Below are 20,433 nucleotides of genomic sequence, written 5' to 3'. Positions count from 1 at the left end.
TGGTCACTCAATACTCAGCTGCTGTGAAATTTGACAAATTTGCTACTCAACATATTTTGATGGGAATTTTTTCCCTACTACTTGTCATTTGTTTGGTACTCAGTGCGCAAGCTAGAGGTTGTTGGTAGCTGCCTTTTGACTCACTACCCTTTCCAGCCAAAACAAAAGTCACATGCTAGTCATGTGGTTTGTTTAGCGCTTATAGTTTTTAGTACTCGTCATGCCTCCTGGAACCAATTAATTATGAGTACTGAGGTACCGTGACCTGACAAATGCGCGCCCAACAACAGCACGCCAACAAAACCGCTGTGCTAAAACCGTGACATCGATAGCGCGCCCACAAAAGAGCGCCGACAGAAGCGCCATTACGGTTAAGGTAAGGGTTAGGTTTAGGGTTAGGTTTAGGGTTAGGTTCAGGGTTAGGTTTAGGGTTACTTTTAGGGTTAGGTTTAGAGCGTGCTTTTGTCGGCGCGCTGTTGTTGGCGCGCTTCTGTGCTCATTCATCGGCGCGATTTCGAACTCACGCTTTTCTCCCTGCGGTTTTGTCGGCGCGCTTTTGTCGAGCGCGCATTTGTCGGTGAACCCTGAGGTACCACCTACTAAAGGAGGTCAGGAGCTAAATGAAAAGCTGTTTCATATAAAAATGCCTCACCTTATTATTTATAGAATTGTTCTGTTGTAAATGAGCCTGCAGCACTGATCAGTTTTGAGTAAATAGAATAATGACACAAGAAAGGGGAAAAAAATCAGCTATCATTTGGTATTTTAAGAAAAATTAGTATGTTATAACCCTTCTTTGGGCTTCCAAAATATCAGTTCCTGGAGGGAAGATGAAGACACGTATTTAGCCCCTCTTTCTTCAACCCAAATCCCTCGACGCTGATAGGGAAAATCTGCAAGGAAAAATCAAACCAGCCAATCTGCAGTCATATTGGCTGGGGATTCATGTGGCACCATATCAGAACAGGTTGAATTGTGATTGTATTATCAATCCTTGCTATCAAGAGGTAGAAGTCAAACACTGAGATTGTTAGAATATGATTAGATTATAGTATCAGCGTTCCAAATACCATGCAGAATTAAATCAGAGTCGAAGGCAAAACTATGCTTAAAGTTCCAATTTAATAAGACAGGTATGTTGGCATCGTGCTGTGGGGATTCCAACTCTGGAAGTTACATCAGAATCCCACCCAGTTAAAAGTTCATGATCTTGTCCCCACACCCACAGTCCATCACATGGTCCAATCTTCTTCTTCCACGCTGGCGTCTCCACCCAGCTGCTTCCGGTCAGGTGCAAAGGTTTGGGAGACAAAAGATGACCTGGAGCTTCTAGGAAGGGATTTTTTTATTTTGAAAACAACACATTCTACCCCTTGCTAAATCCCCCCCTTAAAAGGAGTGTGGCAGGCCAAAGATTCTTAAAGGAATCGCTGCAGGCCTGACATATAGTTTAAATTATAAAACATATTCATTAATTAGTTATTTTAAGAAATTCACAAATGAGCATACAATTGAAAAGGCTTCTAAGACATGGCAAAAAATTAAATCATTTAATGTTACTGTTCCCAGATTTTGGCCAGTACTAAAATACATTATTTATAGATGTTCAAAATCAACATATGTAGAATGCCCAGGGATTTCAACACAGCTGCTATTAAACATTATGTGTGGGTCTTTTATCTTACATGGAAGAGGTGAATGAAACTTTCCTCTGTCCTTGAATTAATACAGGACTAAAATTATAAAATCAAATATAGGGATCCTGCCAAATGTATAAATTAGAGCTAAAGTATCTTAAATAATTTTTAATGAAGCTGAATTGAATAAGTATTTATTCAAAAGTATTTATTAAAAGTATTTAAGCTAAAAGAGAATAATAATTGATACTGAAGGTATGCAGGCATAGAGAAATCTGTTCTTTCTGTGGAAGACCTCTTTATTAATTAACACAAGGAAATCAGAAAATTATCCTGATTTTGAAATGTTATACAATAGTTGTAAAACAGGGGTGGGTTTCTCGCCCCGTTCCAACCGGTTCGGCTGGAACGGAGCCAGTGGCGTCCTCGTGCACGTGCGCGGTGCACGCATGCGTACTAGCGTCTGTGCGATGCTCCAGCTGCTCCTGGAGGATCGCGCAGGCACTGTATGTGTCCTGCGTATGTGTGGAAGCGCAGAACTCATCAAAACCGGGTAAGGAGCGCGGGCGCCCTTCGCCGTTCCCGGAAGTTACTTACTTCCGGGTTCGCCAACCAACCGGTTCGCAGGGACCGCCGCAAACTGGTTGAAACCCACCCCTGTTGTAAGATCATTTTAAAATTTAAAAACTTCAGTCCCCTCTCTGAGACAGTATTATGCTATAATTTTAGTTAAAACACAAAAATGAATGCGGAAAAAGTAGAACATAAGAACATCTTCGCCCTAGCATTGGGATTCATCTGATCACATTTTGAATTTTGTCATGCTTTGCTTTTAATACCTTTGTTTGAACTGAGAGAAAAGACTGATTGAAGCAAAGAGTGAAAAGACAAATAAGATGAGTAGATTCCTCTTGAAAACATCGTTAAGGTTTGGAGGTTTCCTGAATACAGAGTCCTGTTCCCTTTTTCCCACTGTGGGTACAATCAATTCTGGATAAGGCTAATGTCACTTCCTCACTCTTAAGTCAGCTTGGCCAAGTAGTCTTGGGTCTTAATTTACTAAGCTTTTCTAAATTCTTAAAAGTTAATGTACACTTCAGTTCTTGCCCCCTACTGAGATCTTTCCTAATCTCAGCATGGCATTTTTTTCCTCGTGATCTTGCTTGTTAATGGGACTTTTCTCTCTTTATTGGCTGCCTTCATAATGAAAGGTATGGTTAATGACAAGTTGCAAATCAAGTTCCAAGTAGCATCATTGCTGCTTACTGAGGTTTTTTTCCCAAGCGGCTAAAACCTTTAGAATTAAATCAGCCTTGTTATTTTGCTTGCACAGATAGCCACTGCCCCTGTTGCTCCAACATTGCATTCACTTCCTTTGTTACTATTTTTTTTCCCTCCCATCTTTTATCCATACCTTCCCATCAATGTCCTTCTTATTTGAAGAACTTTGGACCATAGATCCAAACAGATAATGGGTACAGCTGCATCAGGGGTGGGTTTCTCACCCCGTTCCAACCGGTTCGGTTGGAACAAGGCTGGCGGCGTCCTCGCGCACGTGTGCATGCGCACAGCGCACGCATGCGTACTAGCGTCTGTGCGATGCTGCAGCTGCTCCTGGAGGATCGCGCAGGCGCTGTATGCATCCTGCGCATGTGTGGAAGCGCAGAATTCGTCAAAACTGGGTAAGGAGCGGGCGCGGGGGCGCGTGCGGGCGTGGGGGGGGGGGGCTTCGCCGTTCCCAGAAGTTACTTACTTCCGGGTTCGGCGACCAACCGGTTCGCAGGGACTTCCGCGAACCGGTTGAAACCCACCCCTGAGCTGCATCCTTGAAAAGAGGCAATTGACATTGGCAAGGATACCAATAAGGAGGGGCTGTGTCCTGGTTTATGGTAGGAAAGAAGAGATGCCATTTGCTTTTGAAGCACTTTTCAATGTTTATTTGGGAAGTGGCAGAAGGAGAAGGAGACAGAATCATCTGAGTGAATGTCAGACGCTAATGTAGAAGGACCAGTCTTCATATAGGAGCCGAGGTGGAGCAGTGGTTAGAGTGCAGCACTGCAGGCTATTTCAGCTGACTGCAGTTCTGCAGTTCGGCTGTTCGACTGAAAAATTTCTCTGCATTGGTCTTACAAATTTACTGCAAACCTTTTTTGTTCTTATACTTTTTCTTATATTTAACATAATTCAGCTATTCTTTCATTTTCTTATTTAATGACGCTCTTTCAATGTCCTATAACCTATCTTTTGTCTCTATTTTTTTTCTAAAACATCTATAATATCAAAACAGATGACAGACTAGCATGGCTCAGGTGAATGATTTTAAAATGAAAATCCTAAAATCATTTTCATCATTGAGATTAGTAACATGATGCTACACATGGATTTTTTCTTCAAATACTGTGTGGCATTTTTACATTTTTAACATGGCTTACAAACATTAGGATATTCAACACTTAGAATATTGCCCAGCAAACAAACATTGCATTGAAATGCTGATAGAAAGAAATGGTCTTTCTGCTTCACAGAAATGCACAAATGCCACAGTCAGCTGGTTTCTGGGAAGTTTGAGAACTTGAAATGGAGGAAAGGGATATAACACGGCCCACATGTATTATATCCTTCTGTGTGTCACCTCCATTTGCACAGAACTCCCAACTATGCAACATGAATCCAGAGCCACAACAGGAGTTCTGTGATTTACTTGCGCAAATTGAATTCCCTGTCAGACATTTGCGATTCAGCATGGATCTGTAAGAAGATCCGGAAGGAATAGAAACAATGCCATCCAATAGGAACCAGTCAAGTATTTAAGGCAGATGACACTGGAGATCCTACGATACGTAAGCACATCATCTGGCCTACTTATTCATGCAAACAATATTAAGGGATGATTCAGCTTTATACCAGGATGACCTCTTTTGTGATAGATGCACGATTCTTAATCCCTCATCTGTAGTTTTTTGTCGGTTACCAGATTCAGCCCAAAAGTTTAGAGAATTCTGAAAGGCTTGAAGGACAGAAGGAAAGGATAAAAGCTTTCAAATATTCTATCCTCCCTGTTCCATTTATGGATGCCTTCAATCAGCAAGGAACACTTGTTTTCAGCAAAATAAGATGAACCTCACAACTTTAGTGTCCTTTTCAAAAGTAATTTGTTTACTACTAATTTACCCAAAGGGTTAGTTAGCACATTAGCATATCAATGGTCAAAAAACGCTTAGGGAAATCTACATTCAGGTGACTGATCTGACCATTATAAAAGATAATGAAATTATTTTTACTGCTGTATTCGTCTGTCTGTCTGTCTGTCTGTCTGTCTGTCTGTCTGTCTGTCTGTCTACCTACCTACCTACCTACCTACCTACCTATCTATCTATCTATCTATCTATCTATCTATCTATCACCTATCTATCCATCCATCCATCCATCCATCCATCCATCCATCCATCCATCCATCCATCCATCCATCTATCTATCTTGATATATACACACCAGTGGTGGTTTTCAAATCCCGTTCCAACTGGTATGGTTGGAACGGGACGGCGGCGTCCTCATGGACGCGCACAGCACGCGCATGCATCTTAGCGCCTCCGCGATGCTCCACAACGCTGGAGCTGCTCTGTGGAGCATCGTGCAGGTGCTGTATGTGCCATGCGCGGGAGCGCAGAAGCTTTAAAACATAGGTAAGGAGCTTGGGCCCTCCAGTATCCGGCCTGGCTCTGGTATGCCCATAATGGGGCGTACTGCCTGCAACCCACCACTGACACACACACACACACACACACACACACACACACACACACACACGGATTTAGCACTGTAAAGTAATTATAAAGGGCTGGAAGGGCAAATTGCAAGAAGACAGCTATAACTACAAAGACTTACCTATATCATCTCCCATCCCTTGATCATTATAGAAACGGGAAAAAACTATTATGATTTCTTTTTCTACCAAGTTACATTTAAAGATACTTCAAGGCAAATATCAAGAGATGTTCATGTTGCGAACAGTTTCTCGTATTTTGAAGTATCCATGTTCTTCAATAACTGGGATATTTGGAGAAGGGCACAAAGTTGTAACGAGTCACCCTGCAGTGCTAAAAAGTCTGTGCTACCTAAAGAAAAAAAACGATTGGAGAAGAAAATGAAGCAGGTACCAACCTACAAAGATAAACTTGGAATATTGCTTATAAGTTTCAATATCTTACTTGCAATATTTGGCCCAGAGTGTGAAAGATGTTTCAGATCTAGCACGGCTGTTTGCTCTCCTTGTCAGCCTATCCTAAAGAAGTCTTGACTTTCTCTGGGCTCACATGGTAGCCACTTGATTCAGAAAAAACATGTGTTAAGAAGGCATTAAGGAAAAGCCAACAGAGCAGTGATATGTGGTTGCATCATGTCACAGCTCCTTAATTCAAACACATATTTTCCTCGTAGCTAACATGGAAACCCTGGAAAAAGTAAGGCATTTTTAAGGCCATACCAGTGGTGGGTTGCTTATCCCGTTCCAACTGGTTCGGTTGGAACGGGGCCGGCGGCGTCCTCATGTACGCGCGCAGTTCACGTATGCGTCGTAGCGCCTGCACGATGCTCCAGCTGCTTGCGGAGAATCGCGCAGGCGCTGTATGTGCCATCCAGCTGCTCGCGGAGAATCGCACAGGCGCTGTATGTGCCATGCGCCTGCGTGGAAGCGCAGAAGCCTTCAAAGACCGGTAAGGAGCGTGGGCGGGTGGGCCCTTCGCCGTTCCCAGAAGTTACTTCAGTGATGGCGAACCTATGACACGCGTGTCAGTGCTGACACGCGTAGCCATTTGGGGTGACACGCACAGGATTTCATGCGATTCATCCTTGGCTCCTGCACGGCCGCCGAGGATGAAAGAATCTGTGCTGGAGGAACGGGGGGGGCGGGACGTGTGATCTCCCCCGCCCACACTCACTTACTGTATCGCCGCCGCCCCTTTCTGAGCGCAGGGGCTGCTGGTAAGGCGTGCGTGCCGTGCGCACACACGTCATCAGCGCGGCGAGGGAGGACCCGCAGGAGAGGAGCGCAGGAACAGTGTGTGCCTCTCTCCAGTCAGGCCGGCACAGAGAGTCTACTCCTGGTTAGTTAAAGAATTCGCCCTCCCCCTTACTTATCTCAGTTCACGGCAGGGCTGTGGAGTCTGCTGCTTCCAGCTCCACGTCCTCATCAACATGCCGCTCCGGCCCGCCCCCGCTATGAATATTCATATTCTTCGCCCTCGCGTCACTAGGAATATTCATAGCAGGGGCGGGCTGGAGCGGCATGTTGATGAGGACGTGGAGCTGGAAGCAGCCAACTCCACAGCCCTGGTTCACGGCACCCCAAACAAGTTCAATAATATCAAGGGCAACATACGAAATCGACTGATGAACAAAGAAGTTACTAAGCAGGTATGTTAAATAATTTGTTTTTGGTTTATTAAATACAATTATATATTGCAATTATACATTTTTGTAGTTTAAACTATAAATTGCGCAAAATTATGTTTTTGTCGAAGTGACACACAACGCGAGTTATGCTTGATTTTTTGCCGATTTTTGACACACCACGCCAAAAAGGTGGCCCATCACTGAGTTACTTACTTCTGGGTTCGCCGACCAACCGGTTCGCGGGAACCGCCACGAACCGGTTGAAACCCACCCCTGTGCCATACTAATAAGAATGGTGAAACGTGCCCCATGCTGAATCCAGGACAGATGATAAGTCTCATCGTGGTTAACAATCTGTACTGACATTTGCGGTTTTTCTCTCGGGGTACTTCGTCTTTGCTTCCTCCACAGGAAGTTCACTTTAAACCAAAGTTCACTTAAATTTAGTTCACTTTAAACTAAATTTCAGGCAAAAATCCAGTAACAATTGCCATACATTAGCTTTCTGTTTCATTCTTATTGTATTTAGCGTATTTTGTATGCAGGTATTATTTATTTCTGGAGAAAGTTTTCATCTTAAATTCTAAACCTTCAAGATTAAAAATATTGAAAGTATATACCTTAAGAAGCTTTGCATGGAGAAGTAATGTGTAGGCGGCTTCAGTGTAGTTATCGCATTCTTTGTGCAGGTCACAAAGTTTGTACAAATACCTAAAGTAATAAAATATAATTTTCAACAATATTACAGAATAATTATGGTTTAAGATCCTATGAATTCTAAAATGCTGAAATATGAAATAAAATTAATATGTGTTTTTAATCTCATATTTCAAATCAAGTATTTCAAATACTTAGTACCTGGCATTCAAAAGAAGTCAGCAATTATATGAATAATGCATTTCATAAAGTTATATTTTCCATGGTTAAAAGATTCATTAAAAAAACCCATTGATTTTCTGAAATATCATTTTGGTAAGTATATAACTGAAAAATTCTATTTTTGACATTTGTAACATTATTTCCTTGAAAAGTAATTCCAAAGAAACAAGAAGAACTTTGCTACCTTTGAAAATAGATAAAAATCCATACCAACTTATAAAAATATGTTTTTTATGAAAGTAGCAATTATATTTATAGATTATATTTATTATATTTAGGAGCGATGGTGGCACAATGGTTAGAAAGCAGTATTACTGGCTAACTCTGCCAACTGCCAGCAGTTCAATCCTGACTTGCTCAAGGTTGATTCAGCCTTCAATTTTTCCGAGGTCATTAAAATGAGGACCCAGATCGTTGGGAGAAATCTCCTGACATTTGTGAACCACTACAACAGTACTATGAAGTGATATATAAGTCTAAGTGCTATTGCTATATTTATGCTAATAACATTACTATTGTTGCCTTAGTGTGTGTTATTGTTATCCATATGTTTGATAGTGATAGTAATTTTGAATCAGTCAGAATCAGAATCGGAATAGAGCTGGAAGAGACCTTGGAGGTCTTCTAGTCCAGCCTCCTGCATAAGAAGGAGAGCCAAGGTGGCGCAGTGGTTAGGGTGCAGTTCTGCAGGCCACTTCAGCTGACTGCAGTTCTGCAGTTCAAATCTCAACGGCTCAGGGTTGACTCAGCCTTCCATCCTTCCGAGGTGGGTAAAATGAGGACCCGGATTGTTGTTGGGGGCAATATGCTGACTCTGTAAACCGCTTAGAGAGGGCTGAAAGCCCTATGAAGCGGTATATAAGTCTAACTGCTATTGCTATTGCTATACCATTTCAGACAAGTGACTATTCAGTTTCTTCTTAAAAACCTCCAGTGATAAAGCACCCACAATTTCTGAAGGCAACTTCTGTTCCCCTGGTTAATTGTCCTCGTGGTTAGGAAGTTTCTCCTTAATTCCCAGTTGCTTCTTTCCTTGATTAGTCTCCATCCATTGTTTCTTGTCCTGCCTTCTGGTGCTTTGGAAAATAAATTTGGCCACTCCTCTTTGTGGCAACCTCTCATAATACTCCTCTATCATGAGGACCCAGATTGTTGGGGGCAATATGCTGACTCTGTAAACCACTTAGAGGGGGCTGTAAAGCCCTGTAAAGCGGAATATAAGTCTAAGTGCTCTTGCTATCAAGTGCCCCCCCTATTCCTTCTTTTGTCTAGACTAGTCAAACCCGAATCTTCATATGTTTTAATCTCCAGGCCTTTAATCATCTTCGTTGCTCTTCTTTGCACTTAATAAAGTCTCAACATTTTTTTTTTGTAATGTGGTGACCAAAATTGGATGCAGTATTCCACATGTGGTCTTTACTAAGGCTTTATATAGCAATACTAATACTTCACATGATTTTAATTCTATGCCTTTGTTGACACAACCAAGGATTATATTATCTTTTTTGGCTGCTGCCACACACTTCTGACTCATGAAGAGCCGAGGTGGCGCAGTGGTTAGGGTGCAGTACTGCAGGCCACTTCAGCTGACTGCAGTTCTGCAGTTCGGCTGTTCAAATCTCACTGGCTCCAGGTTGACTCAGCCTTCCATCCTTCCGGGGTGGGTGAAATGAGGACCCGGATTGTTGTTGGGGGTGATATGCCGACTCTGTAAACCGCTTAGAGAGGGCTGAAAGTGCTATGAAGCGGTATATAAGTCTAACTGCTATTGCTATTGCTATTTCTATTGCTATTAAGTGATCGTTCACTAGGACTCCAAGGTTACTCTCAAAGTTACTGTTTTTGACCCAAGTTTCGTCTAATCTGTACTTGCACCTTTGGTTTTTCCTGCCCAGGTGTAAAACTTTACTTTTCTCCACATCAAATCTCATTGTGTCGGATAGGGCCCATTGTTGAAGTCTGCCAAGATCTTTTTGAATCCTGAGTTTGTCTTCTGGGGCGTTGGCTACTCCTGCCAGCTTAGTTTAATCCTGCAAATTTGCTGAGTTCCCCTTCTATTCCCTCATCTAAGTCATTTATGAAGATATTGAAAGTCATTGCTTTAGTTTAATCTTATTTAGTTCCATATGCATTTTTATATATAAACCAGAATCATACTATTTGATTTTTTTTAATTTAATCCGTTTGCTACCCATCTGGCTGCGAAGCAATTCTGGGCAGCTTACAACATTGAAAGCGGTAAAAGTACAACAATAAAGATACAAAAGTATAATTGAAAGGTGGAAGGTGAGGGAGAAAGATGCACAAGAGAAAATGGGATCCACTTTTAGTCCATCAACCAGCTCCAGCAGGGTGCTCTCCTTGGGGCCCTAAGTCTACTGACAGAGATTTTCAGGCTCTTGTGGAAGGTTGAAGCCCCATAGAAGCTCTTGTAATAAATATATAAAATAAATACTTACATATTTATTTAGCTTACTTTGGAGAACTTACATCTCAGAAACCAGAGGTGGGTTCCTACCAGTTCGCACCTATTCGGTAGAACCAGTTCGTCAAATCTACCGAACCGGTTAGAAGAGGTTCCACCAGTGGACCCGGAAAGCAGGCCACACCTACAGAAGAGGTTCCAAAATTCGTTTGAAACCCACCACTGGTCCTTGGATAGGATTATTCTACACTATCATGCTTATATTTATAAAACTCAGTGCCTCTGTGAAAGGTAAGGATGACTACTGCGTTGTGGTGCAATCAGAACATTGTGTGTGTTGAAGTTGTTTTAACGCAAACCAAAGATGCCTTTTAAAAAACAAGTTTACATCCTATTCTTATGCATGCCGGTGCTGTGTGTGAGGTAATTTAAGGTGGTTCTGACAAGCGTCGTCGGCATCTTCATATCCGGTCACATGGGCGGCAAGCCACTCCCATCCGGTCACATGGGCGGCAAGCCACTCCCACAAAGGAGGCTACACCCACAGAGTAGGTTTGAACAATTTTTGAAACCCACCACTGTCAGAAACATATATAACATCTTTCTACCTGGGCATGATTGCATATTATATTAGGATCTTGATGGTGACTGTAATATATGGGAGAGCAGGGAAGCATGGAGGGAGCAATTTTAAGACTTTCTATTCAGCTGCACTTGAAAGTCATACAACTCCTTATTTCCTTACAGTGTAGCTATTCACATTTAAGGATTTTTTAAAATGATTCTAATGCATGTTAAAAATAACAACTTATTGTCCTGGGAGTAGAAGTTACCAAGATAACTAATAGAAAGAAAAAGTTCCTTCCTCATCTAATGAAGTGCTAAATCCGCTGTCTTGACTTCAGTTTTAAACTAATGAAACCTATATAATACGTGGCTTTGTCCTCTTCTACACTTCTACAGAATTACAGAAAATTTCTGTAATTTCTGTCATTCTGAATAGGTTACATTCTGAGTTACAAATGATCAAAATGAAAGCTTCAAGTGGAGGAAAGATACTACCTCAAAGAGGTTCTGTATATTATTAAAGGCATGTTCAAAAGCAAATAATCAGATGGTACTTTTACAATTTTTTGATAACTAGAATTATAACCCGGGGAAAGAGGGTTTTAATATCCATTGGAGAATGCAAGAATGCAGTTGTGATAATAAAGAAAAATAATAACAATAAAAACCAATGAGCAATTGTTCTCGCTGCAGAAAGGTGGTTGGTAATTAACATCCCCTTCCCTGTTAAGAAACAAATTAAATCAGTGATAAACAAAAACAAATGAAAGGGCCAGGAGCTAAAAAAAATTAAGCTTTTGCAACCACAGAAAGGAGCAAAGAAATATCAATCATAAAGTCACTAGAAGGAAGAAATACATTGATAGTTCAAAAGACAGCGGGAAGTGTTAAAAAAGAGCAAGGTGGCAAAATAGGGGTGGGGATGAGAGCAAAGGTGAGTCGAGGTGGCGCAGTGGTTAGGGTGCAGTACTGCAGGCCACTTCAGCTGACTGCTATCTGCAGTTCAGTGGTTCAAATCTCACTGGCTCAGGGTTGACTCAGCCTTCCATCCTTCCGAGGTGGGTGAAATGAGGACCCAGACTGTGGGGGCGATACGCTGACTCTGTAAACAGCTTAGAGAGGGCTGAAAGCCCTATGAAGCGGTATATAAATCTAACTGCTATTGCTAACTGCTAAAGGTACTTGTAACCCTGTCAGGATGTTAACATTTGGAAAAATTAAATGACTAAATTACACTTGCTGAGGAAAAAGGGGTGTGAAAGCAAACCTTGAAATTACACATCTATATATTCTGAATAAGAGTCTCCTTTAAATATGCTGCCTAAAACGTAATTATATGATATAATAATAGGATCCATATTGCACACAGTCCTACTTTAATCAATACTTAGGATTTCGTTAGGTGTTTGCAGATAAATGAATAAAAGGATCCGTTTGTGTATGTGTAAAATTGTGCATTTATTCTTAAACAATGCCTAATAAAGTTCATGTTTACAAACCTTATGTACATTTCTTCTCTTTCAATCTCTTTGTAGAAATTCTAAGGGGGAAAAAAAAGATGTATCAGCTTATTTTAATGAATTTGGTTTTACACATATGTGCAAAGGTTTTACACACACTATATTAGAAATTTATAAAATGAGTTCTAGGAGATGCAAAGCATCACACTACAATATTATAATGTGATGCTTGCATCTCCTAGAACTCATTTTTTCACCTATGAAATATGAAAGCATTGCTTTTTAAAAACATTTCACTACAAGAACTCCATAGGCCCCCAATAGGACACTTTCAAACCCTATACATTATCTCTTCTTACTTTTGCAACGTACTAGTCATCGTAATGTACTGAAAAACAATTTAAAACATTAAACTAAAATTAGCGTTAAATCAACCGTTCTTGAAATCTAATAAATTAAAGAGCATACTAAAAACGTAAATAGCTTCAGGTAGGAAGGAGGATGAGTGCTGATAATTATAAGATTACTGGAATAATATATTCCTCCTTTCTGATGCAGAACTAAATAAAACTCCTCCTCTGGAATATATTTTTTCATTAAAAACACAGAAGAACTACATTTTCCCCTTTATGCCTGCTATGATTCCCATAATTAGCACACCCACAGCACTGGTATTATTCGTTAGAAAACTTCACTTTAGCTGGAGAACACATTTGAGGTTAGGTTTTGTTTGTCTCTTCCTTAAGTAAAAAAAAAACACCCTTTTAGAACTGAACCATGATCTAAAACAGTGGTTCCCAAACCTTTTCAGTCCACCGCCCCCTTGGTGCTACAAACTGATCCTCAGTGCCTGTGATGGAATTCAATTTTTTTTTACTACTGGTTCTGAGGGCGTGGCTTGGTGGGCGTGGCTGGGGGGTCATGTGACTGGGCGGTTTGTACGACGGAAGGAAGATAGTAACAGTAAAATTCAAAACTGTAACACTTAAGTGCACATTTATTCAAAATCCAATTTTAAAACCTTTTTAGTTAATGTTAATTCAACAAAATTGTTGAACATGATCCAGTGATACCAGGTTTTCAAAGTCTGATAATCATTTATCAAATTAACACCTTTTCGTAAGTAAAGTTCAGTTGTCTCTCTCTCACCTCTCTTCCCCTTCTCTCTCCTTCTTTCTCCTTTCCTCTCTTTCTCTTCCTCCCTCCTTCCTCCCCTTCTCTCCCTATCTCCTTCCCACTCTCCTTTCTTACTCTCCTCTCCATCTTTCTCCCTCTCACTTTCTTTCTCCCTTCTCTCCCTTCTTTCCTCTTTCCCTCACTTCCTTCCTCCTTTTCTTCTTCTGTCTCTCTGACTTCCTCCCTTCCTCCCTCCTTCTCTTTCTCTCCCTCCCTCTCTGCATCCTTCCCTCTCTCCTCCTCTCCTTGTGAAAAAATAAATAGCTTGGCAAAAAAGAAAACAATTTTTCTCTCCTCCTGGCTACTCTGTTCCCCACCTCCCCCGCCCTGGATTTTAAACTGAATGCTAGGCTCAGCTCTGCAAGGGAGAGCCCAGAGGAGGGAAATAGTTTAGAAAAAAAGAAATACTTTTTCCCCTCCTCCTGGCTGCTCTGTTGCCCTCTGCCACCCCCCCTTGCCTCTTAGCACCCCCTGCTGCCCCCCTTGCCTCTTAGTGCCCCCCTAAGTCATCCCACCGCCCCCCAGGGGACGGTACCGCCCACTTTGGGAACCACTGATCTAAAACATAAAGAATTGTATTAATATAAATGATCAGTCTATTGAAAAAATGTTTCTAGGCAGTGATGTTGTCTAAGAAACCCGCTATATGTACAATTATAGGCCTGCAGCTTTGAGCACAAATTTTAAGTTGACAGTGTTTCCAATGGACAGATTATCAAGATTCAAATCATATATTTTTTTAGCTATAAGTGAGAGCATAATATGTTTTAGTTTTGTTTTGTTGGATTAGTGCTTTGATACCACTGATGGTGGTTTCGTTTGATCAGAAGCATCATTTTGTAGCCACTCTGCTTATTTTCATTTTCCTGGTTAGCATAACAAGTTCATAAATTGCTCTGGATTTAATAATGCAGTGCAATAAACATGTTGATGCCACTCAGTTTTATTTCTATTTTATCAATTCCAGGAATGACACCTAACTTTTCTCCATGAATTTTCTTTTTAAAATCAATAGCTGACTTGATGAGGGTGAATCTACTTATGTCAAATCCAGGCAAGAAGGTTGATGATTAGAGGCCTGACTGGACTGCATAATTGAGTTATATTCTTTGGAGATAGGAATATATAATTTCTATTAACAGACAGAGAACAACATCACATGGGAATTGCCAATAGGAACATGATGGTGTGAGCCTATTATTTCAGTGTTAGGACAGACTATTATAAAAATATTTGCTCTTTCTAGACAAATATTATTCTGAATTGTGTCCAATGTAACTTTTTTTAATCATGGGATTCTAGAGTAGGTAGTCAATCTGTGGGCCCCAATGTTGCAGATACCAAAACATTTTGCAAAATCAAGCAGCACAGATGTTGCAATCTCCGGACGCAATTTAAGGTGTTGGTCATTACCTTTAAAGCCCTACATGGCTTAGGACCAGCGTACCTGCGAGACCGCCTACTGCCACATACCTCCCAACAGCTGATAAGATCCCACAGGGTGGGCCTCCTTCGGATGCCATTGGCCAGTCAGTGTCGGCTGGCGGGCCCCCGGAGAAGAGCCTTCTCTGTGGCTGCTCCGACCCTTTGGAATCAGCTACCCCCAGAGGTCCGGACCTCACCCACCCTCATGGCCTTCAGGAAGGCTGTTAAAACCTGGCTGTTCCGGCAGGCCTGGGGCTGTTGACCTTATTGAAAGGTCCAGCCCCGACTAGAACGAATGTGTGTTGTGAATTTTAAATTATTTTCTATTTTCCTTTTTCTTTTTTTCTTCGCTTTGTACGCCGCCCAGAGTTCTGCGGGATTGGGCGGCCTATAAATTAAATAAATAAATAAATAAATAAATAAATAAATAAATAAATAAATAAATAAATAAATAAATCCAGTGGAGTCATTGAAGAATGTGAGGTGTCCCCCTCCCCACGAATTAAGAAGCTGTTGATGGATCCAATAATTTTGGGCAATTTTCATACAGGCTGGCAGGGGGCTGGATAAGAAGGAACTGAATCAAGGTCAACCAAGTGGCTTTGGGTATTTGGACCACTTGTAACTGAAACCTCACTTCCCTATTTGAGACTGATGTGCAATTTGGGGGGTTATCCTAGACCCCCCAGCTCCTGTAGTAGTAGCCAGAGGGGCCTTCACTCAGATTCAGGATATGTATCACATGCACCCAATTTTAGATCTTAAGGTACTCCAAACAATTATTAAATCTTCCATCACTTTGCATAAGGGCAATTGCAATGCGTGACCCGACGAATGCGCGCACGACAAAAGCGCGCCGACGAAACCGTGGCGCGAAAACCGTGACGTCATCAACGCGCCCACAACAGCACACCGACAGAAGCGTGATTTAAGTTAAGGTAAGGGTTAGGTTCAGGGTTAGGTTCAGGGTTAGGTTTAGGGTTAGGTTTAGAGCGCACTTCTGTCGGCACGCTGTTGGCGGTTTGCTGTTGTCGGTTTGCTTCTGCGCTCATTCGTCGGTGTGATTTAGAACTCACGGTTTTGTCGCCATGGTTTTGTCGGGCGCGCTTTTGTTGAGCGCGCATTTGTCGGGGAACCATTGCAATGTGCTCTACAGGGGGCTGCCCTTCAGAACTATTTGAAGCTGGAGCTTGTGCAGAATGCAATGGAATAAGAAATGATGACCACGTCAGTGTGACTATGTAACCTTGCTGCTTTGTGAGCTACACCGGCTACTAGTACATATTAGGTGGATTTCAAAATGCTGGTTATCATCTTCACAGCCTTTCATGACCATGGATAATTGAGGGACCATCTATCTCTTGTAGCATCTGCCCATTATGTCTTGTACAGTGGTGGGTTCCGGATCCTGTTGCAACGGTGCAACAGGGCTGGGGGTCCACTACATGAACATGTGCAGCATGCGCGCATGCGTACTTACCGCCCACGATGCTCTGTGATGCCTCCATGACGCTCCAGCTGCTCAGCAGAGCATCACACAGGCGCCGTACGCTCCATGCGCGGAACCCCCAAAAACCTCAACTTCCGGTAAGGAGCGCGGGCGGGAGGGCCCTCCGGAGCACTGTACCGAACGGTACCTGGTGCTCCCAGCAGGCACAGGTATGCACGTACCGGTACGCACATACTGAGGCGTATCGGTCGTAACCCACCACTGGTCTTGTAGATTTTGCATGCTTTGGGTTCCATCAATTAAATCGTCCCACCTTTTCTCTTGTGGCACATGCCATTGTGATATCCTGATTGAGATTTATATGCACCTGGGTTCATCCCCTTCAAATACGCCCTTGAAAACTGTCTCTTCCTTCAGATTTTGAGTTGGCTGGCGGGCTGGTAAAATGCTGCATGTTGAGAGTGTTGTTTTTTAATCCTTCTCCATGATTCAGTATCTTTGTTTTATAGTTGCTATTAATTTTGTTCTTTCTATTGCATACCACTCAGAGTTGCTATAAATCGGGCCGCTTTACAAATTTTAATTTAATTAAAATATTTTTTTTCACCCTATAAATCCCTTTATCTCTCCTTCAAAAATAGTGTGAATACCGTATTTCATAATTGCCCATTCTTGTAATACTTTCTTGATACCCCACTGGCCTCTTGAAAGTAATTTTTTTTCAGCAACTGGGAAAAAGTCACAAACTTTTAGCTTTAGAAAATAGCTTACAACAGGTCTGCAACCTTAAACACTCAAATCTGGACCTGTTTCCCACAAAAAAAAAAAAAAAAACCACCAGGGCCCACAAAACCTAGGTGGGCATAGCCAACTCAACATCACTCTCACCCAGTCCCATGACTCCCCCCCCAGCCATGCCAACCTAGGTTTTGTGGTTCGCTGTGTTTTCTGTGGGAAATGGGTCTCTCTCCCTCTCTCTCTCTCTCTCTCTCTCTCTGTATGTCTCTTTCTTTCTATCATTCTCTTTCTCATGTTTCCCTCTTTTCCCTCTCTCTCATTCTCTCCCTCCAGCTCTCTCTCTCTCACATTTTTCTCTCCCTCTCCCCTTTCTGTTTCTTTCTTTTTCCTCTCTCATTATCTCCCTCCATCATTTTCTCAATTCTTTCTCTTTCTCTATTTCTTCCCTTTTCCCTCTCTTTCACTCCCTCTCATTTGTTTTTTCTCTTTTTCCTCTCCCTCCCTCCTCTTTCTTTCTCTCTCTCCCTTTCTCTCTCATTTGTTTCCATTTTCCCTCTCTTTCTCTCCCTCCAGCTCTCTCATTTCTCTCTCCTTCTCTCTCTCAATTGTTTTTTCCTCTCTCTCATTCTCTCCCTCCCTCATTTCTCATTTCTCTTTCTTTTTCCACTTTTGTCTCTCTCTTTTCTCTGTCTCTCGTCTCTCTCATCTTTCTCTCTTCCTCCCCCTCTCTGTCTTTCTTTCTCTCTCCCCCTTCTCTTTCGCATTTGTTTCCCCCTCTTTTCCCTCTCTCATTCTCTACCTCTTCCTTTCCCCATTCTCTCGCTCTCGTTTGTTTCTCTATTTCCTCTCTCATTCTCTCCCTCCACCATTTTCTCATTTCTCTCTCTTTTTTTCTCCCCTTTTCTCTCTCTCTCATCTCTCTCTTTCTGATGCACATGTGCATGCATGCACAAGCAGGATACCCTCCTGGGCTGGGATCATGGTGGTGGCGGTAGCGACTCCTTCTCCCACTGCTGCCACTGTGCGCTCAGGTGTGTAGCCAGCTGCGCTGCGCAGGAGAGCCTGAGCTCTTCCCTCCCTGTATCCGGTGGTGGCTGCTCCTCCCTGTTCTCCTCCTTCCTGAGCTGACATGAAGGGGACAGCAGCTGGCACTGACCGCATCGGGCCAGTGTCAAGCCCTGGTTCAGGCCAGTGTCTCAGGGCTGAGAGCAGGTCGTGTGACCAGGTCAGCAGGGAGTCGCAGGAGACGGATCAAAGAGCCACATTCTGGTCCAGAGCCGCGGGTCGCTGACACCTGGACTATAATCAAATATGCCAATCCTAGCCTCCTTCCATTAAATATTTTATAAACATGATGTCCCCCTTTATTTTTCTGTTTTGAAATCATGATATTAAAAATAAATAAATTCATGAAGGTAATGCACATGCAAAAGGCAGTTACACAAATCCAGCCTTTTCTCTCCTACAGAATGAAAAAACTTCTTGATGCTTATAAAATACATTTTCAATCATGTAGTCCTTCAGCACCTGTCTTCTCTATAAGTTTTAAATGTGAGTGCCTATTACGCTGATGATTCCCCAGGGTTTCTAAATGTGCATGCGCAAATAAATTTCCTTGTGTGTTAAAAATAGTTATTCCACAAATTAGAGAAACAGTGCATTAATCCACAGCATACATAATGTGCTTCTATGAAAGCACATACATTGCACATAAGTAAGTTTGCCGATGCTCAGAGGATGTATACCATAATTACAAAAAAAAAAGTAATACATAGTCCATATTTGCTAATGAAACAACAAAGGGGCTCCAGTATATTTTAAGAATCCAGCCAGAATAATTTTCCTTTTCTTTTCCAGGCTGGATTCTGATCTCCACAATGGGTCAATTTGTAAGGTAGAGGTGAAATTAAGTAACTTTTGGAGAAGCAATCCAGATAGATGGAGTAAAGGACTAATAAAAATTAGGAATTAGATTTTTTTTTGTATGAAGTATAGCAGCAAAACAGGAAGATAAACAAAAGAAAAACTATACCAAGTACTTGTTTATAATCAAAGAAATAAGCTCTCATTAATGATAATCCCTTTTATGGACTGAATGCCAATAAAATACTTCAAGCAATGAGTCCAGAGGCTGAAAAAAAACAAATAAATCATTTTTTGCACGCCTACCCCTGCAAGAAAGAGAGGGGGAGATGGAGAGAGAGACAGACAGACAGAGAGTGGGGGAGGGAGGGAGGAGGGAGGGAAAGAGAGAGAGAGAGAGGGACAGAGAGAGGGACAGAGAGAGAGAGAGAGAGAGAGAGAGAGAGAGATAGATAGAGAGAGAGAGAGAGAGAGAGAGAGCTATTCTACAAATAGAAAGGGTTATGCAGAAGATGTACTGCAGAAGTCTGCAGAATTTATGTACCTGAACTTAATGACTTAATGCAAGAAAGGGACTGAGCAACCAAAATAAATGTATTAGCTGTTTCCGATGTTTGAGAACCGCAAATTCATATAATTTATAGAATCAGGATCTCTCCCTACCAGAATATAATTTTAATTAAAAATGCAAAATAAATTAAAATTAATTTTAAATCTCTTTTGAAGTGGTTTATACTGACATAACGGCATAAGGGCCTAGATACTGGAGAGATCAATAGTTTCTGTCCATTCAGTGGCTTCCATCAGAGTGGAGTGCATTCTAGCTCTGTTCCATTAAATATTGCCAGCTGGTGGGACCCAGGAAGTATGTCTGCTCAGGTGCAGCCCCGTCTTCTACAAGAGCATCCCTTCAGAGATAAGGGTGGAGCCCTCCTGGGCTTCAAGGAAGCTTTGAAAATCTGGCTCTGGTCACAGACCTGGGGTCTATCTTTCTCATTGTTTAATGGTCTCTGTTTTGTTTTGTGGGTTTTTGTTAACAGAGTATCTTAATTGGGCTGCCTATTTGACTTAATGTTTCTGTTTTTATGAGGTTTGTTTTTAATTTTGTAAATTACCCATAAGACATTGGAATTGGTCCAGAGGTGGGTTCCTACCAGTTCGCACCTATTCGGTAGAACCAGTTCGTCAAATCTACCGAACTGGTTAGAAGAGGTTCCACCAGTGGACCCGGAAAGCAGGCCACACCTACAGAAGAGGTTCCAACATTTTTTGAAACCCACCACTGGTCCTTGGATGTGATTATTCTACACTATCATGCTCCTATTTATAAAACTCAGTGCCTCTGTGAAAGGTAAGGATGACTAATGCGTTTGTGGTGCAATCAGAACATTGCGTGTGTTGAAGTTGTTTTAACGCAAACCA

At 41.9% G+C, this 20,433-nt stretch overlaps 1 protein-coding gene across 3 annotated transcripts in view; it reads right to left on the bottom strand.

Moving 5' to 3' along the window:
• Positions 1-20,433, bottom strand: part of DOCK1 (dedicator of cytokinesis 1) — a 457,702-nt gene that overhangs the window by 78,913 nt on the left and 358,356 nt on the right. For all 3 annotated transcript variants that reach the window (XM_087725976.1, XM_087725977.1, XM_087725978.1), the window contains exons 36-37: positions 12,399-12,439; positions 7,649-7,739 (exon numbers count right to left, since the gene is read on the bottom strand). In XM_087725976.1, coding sequence (XP_087582102.1) covers positions 7,649-7,739; positions 12,399-12,439 — 132 coding nt within the window. The remainder of the gene's footprint in view (positions 1-7,648; positions 7,740-12,398; positions 12,440-20,433) is intronic.

The sequence above is a fragment of the Thamnophis sirtalis genome, unplaced genomic scaffold (assembly GCF_051295495.1).
Source record: "Thamnophis sirtalis isolate CommonGarterSnake01/CBP01778 unplaced genomic scaffold, rThaSir2_p1.2 scaffold_11, whole genome shotgun sequence".
NCBI lineage: Eukaryota > Metazoa > Chordata > Lepidosauria > Squamata > Natricidae > Thamnophis > Thamnophis sirtalis.
The sequence above is the reverse complement of the archived record's forward strand: the minus strand, read 5'-3'. Positions and strand labels throughout refer to the sequence as shown.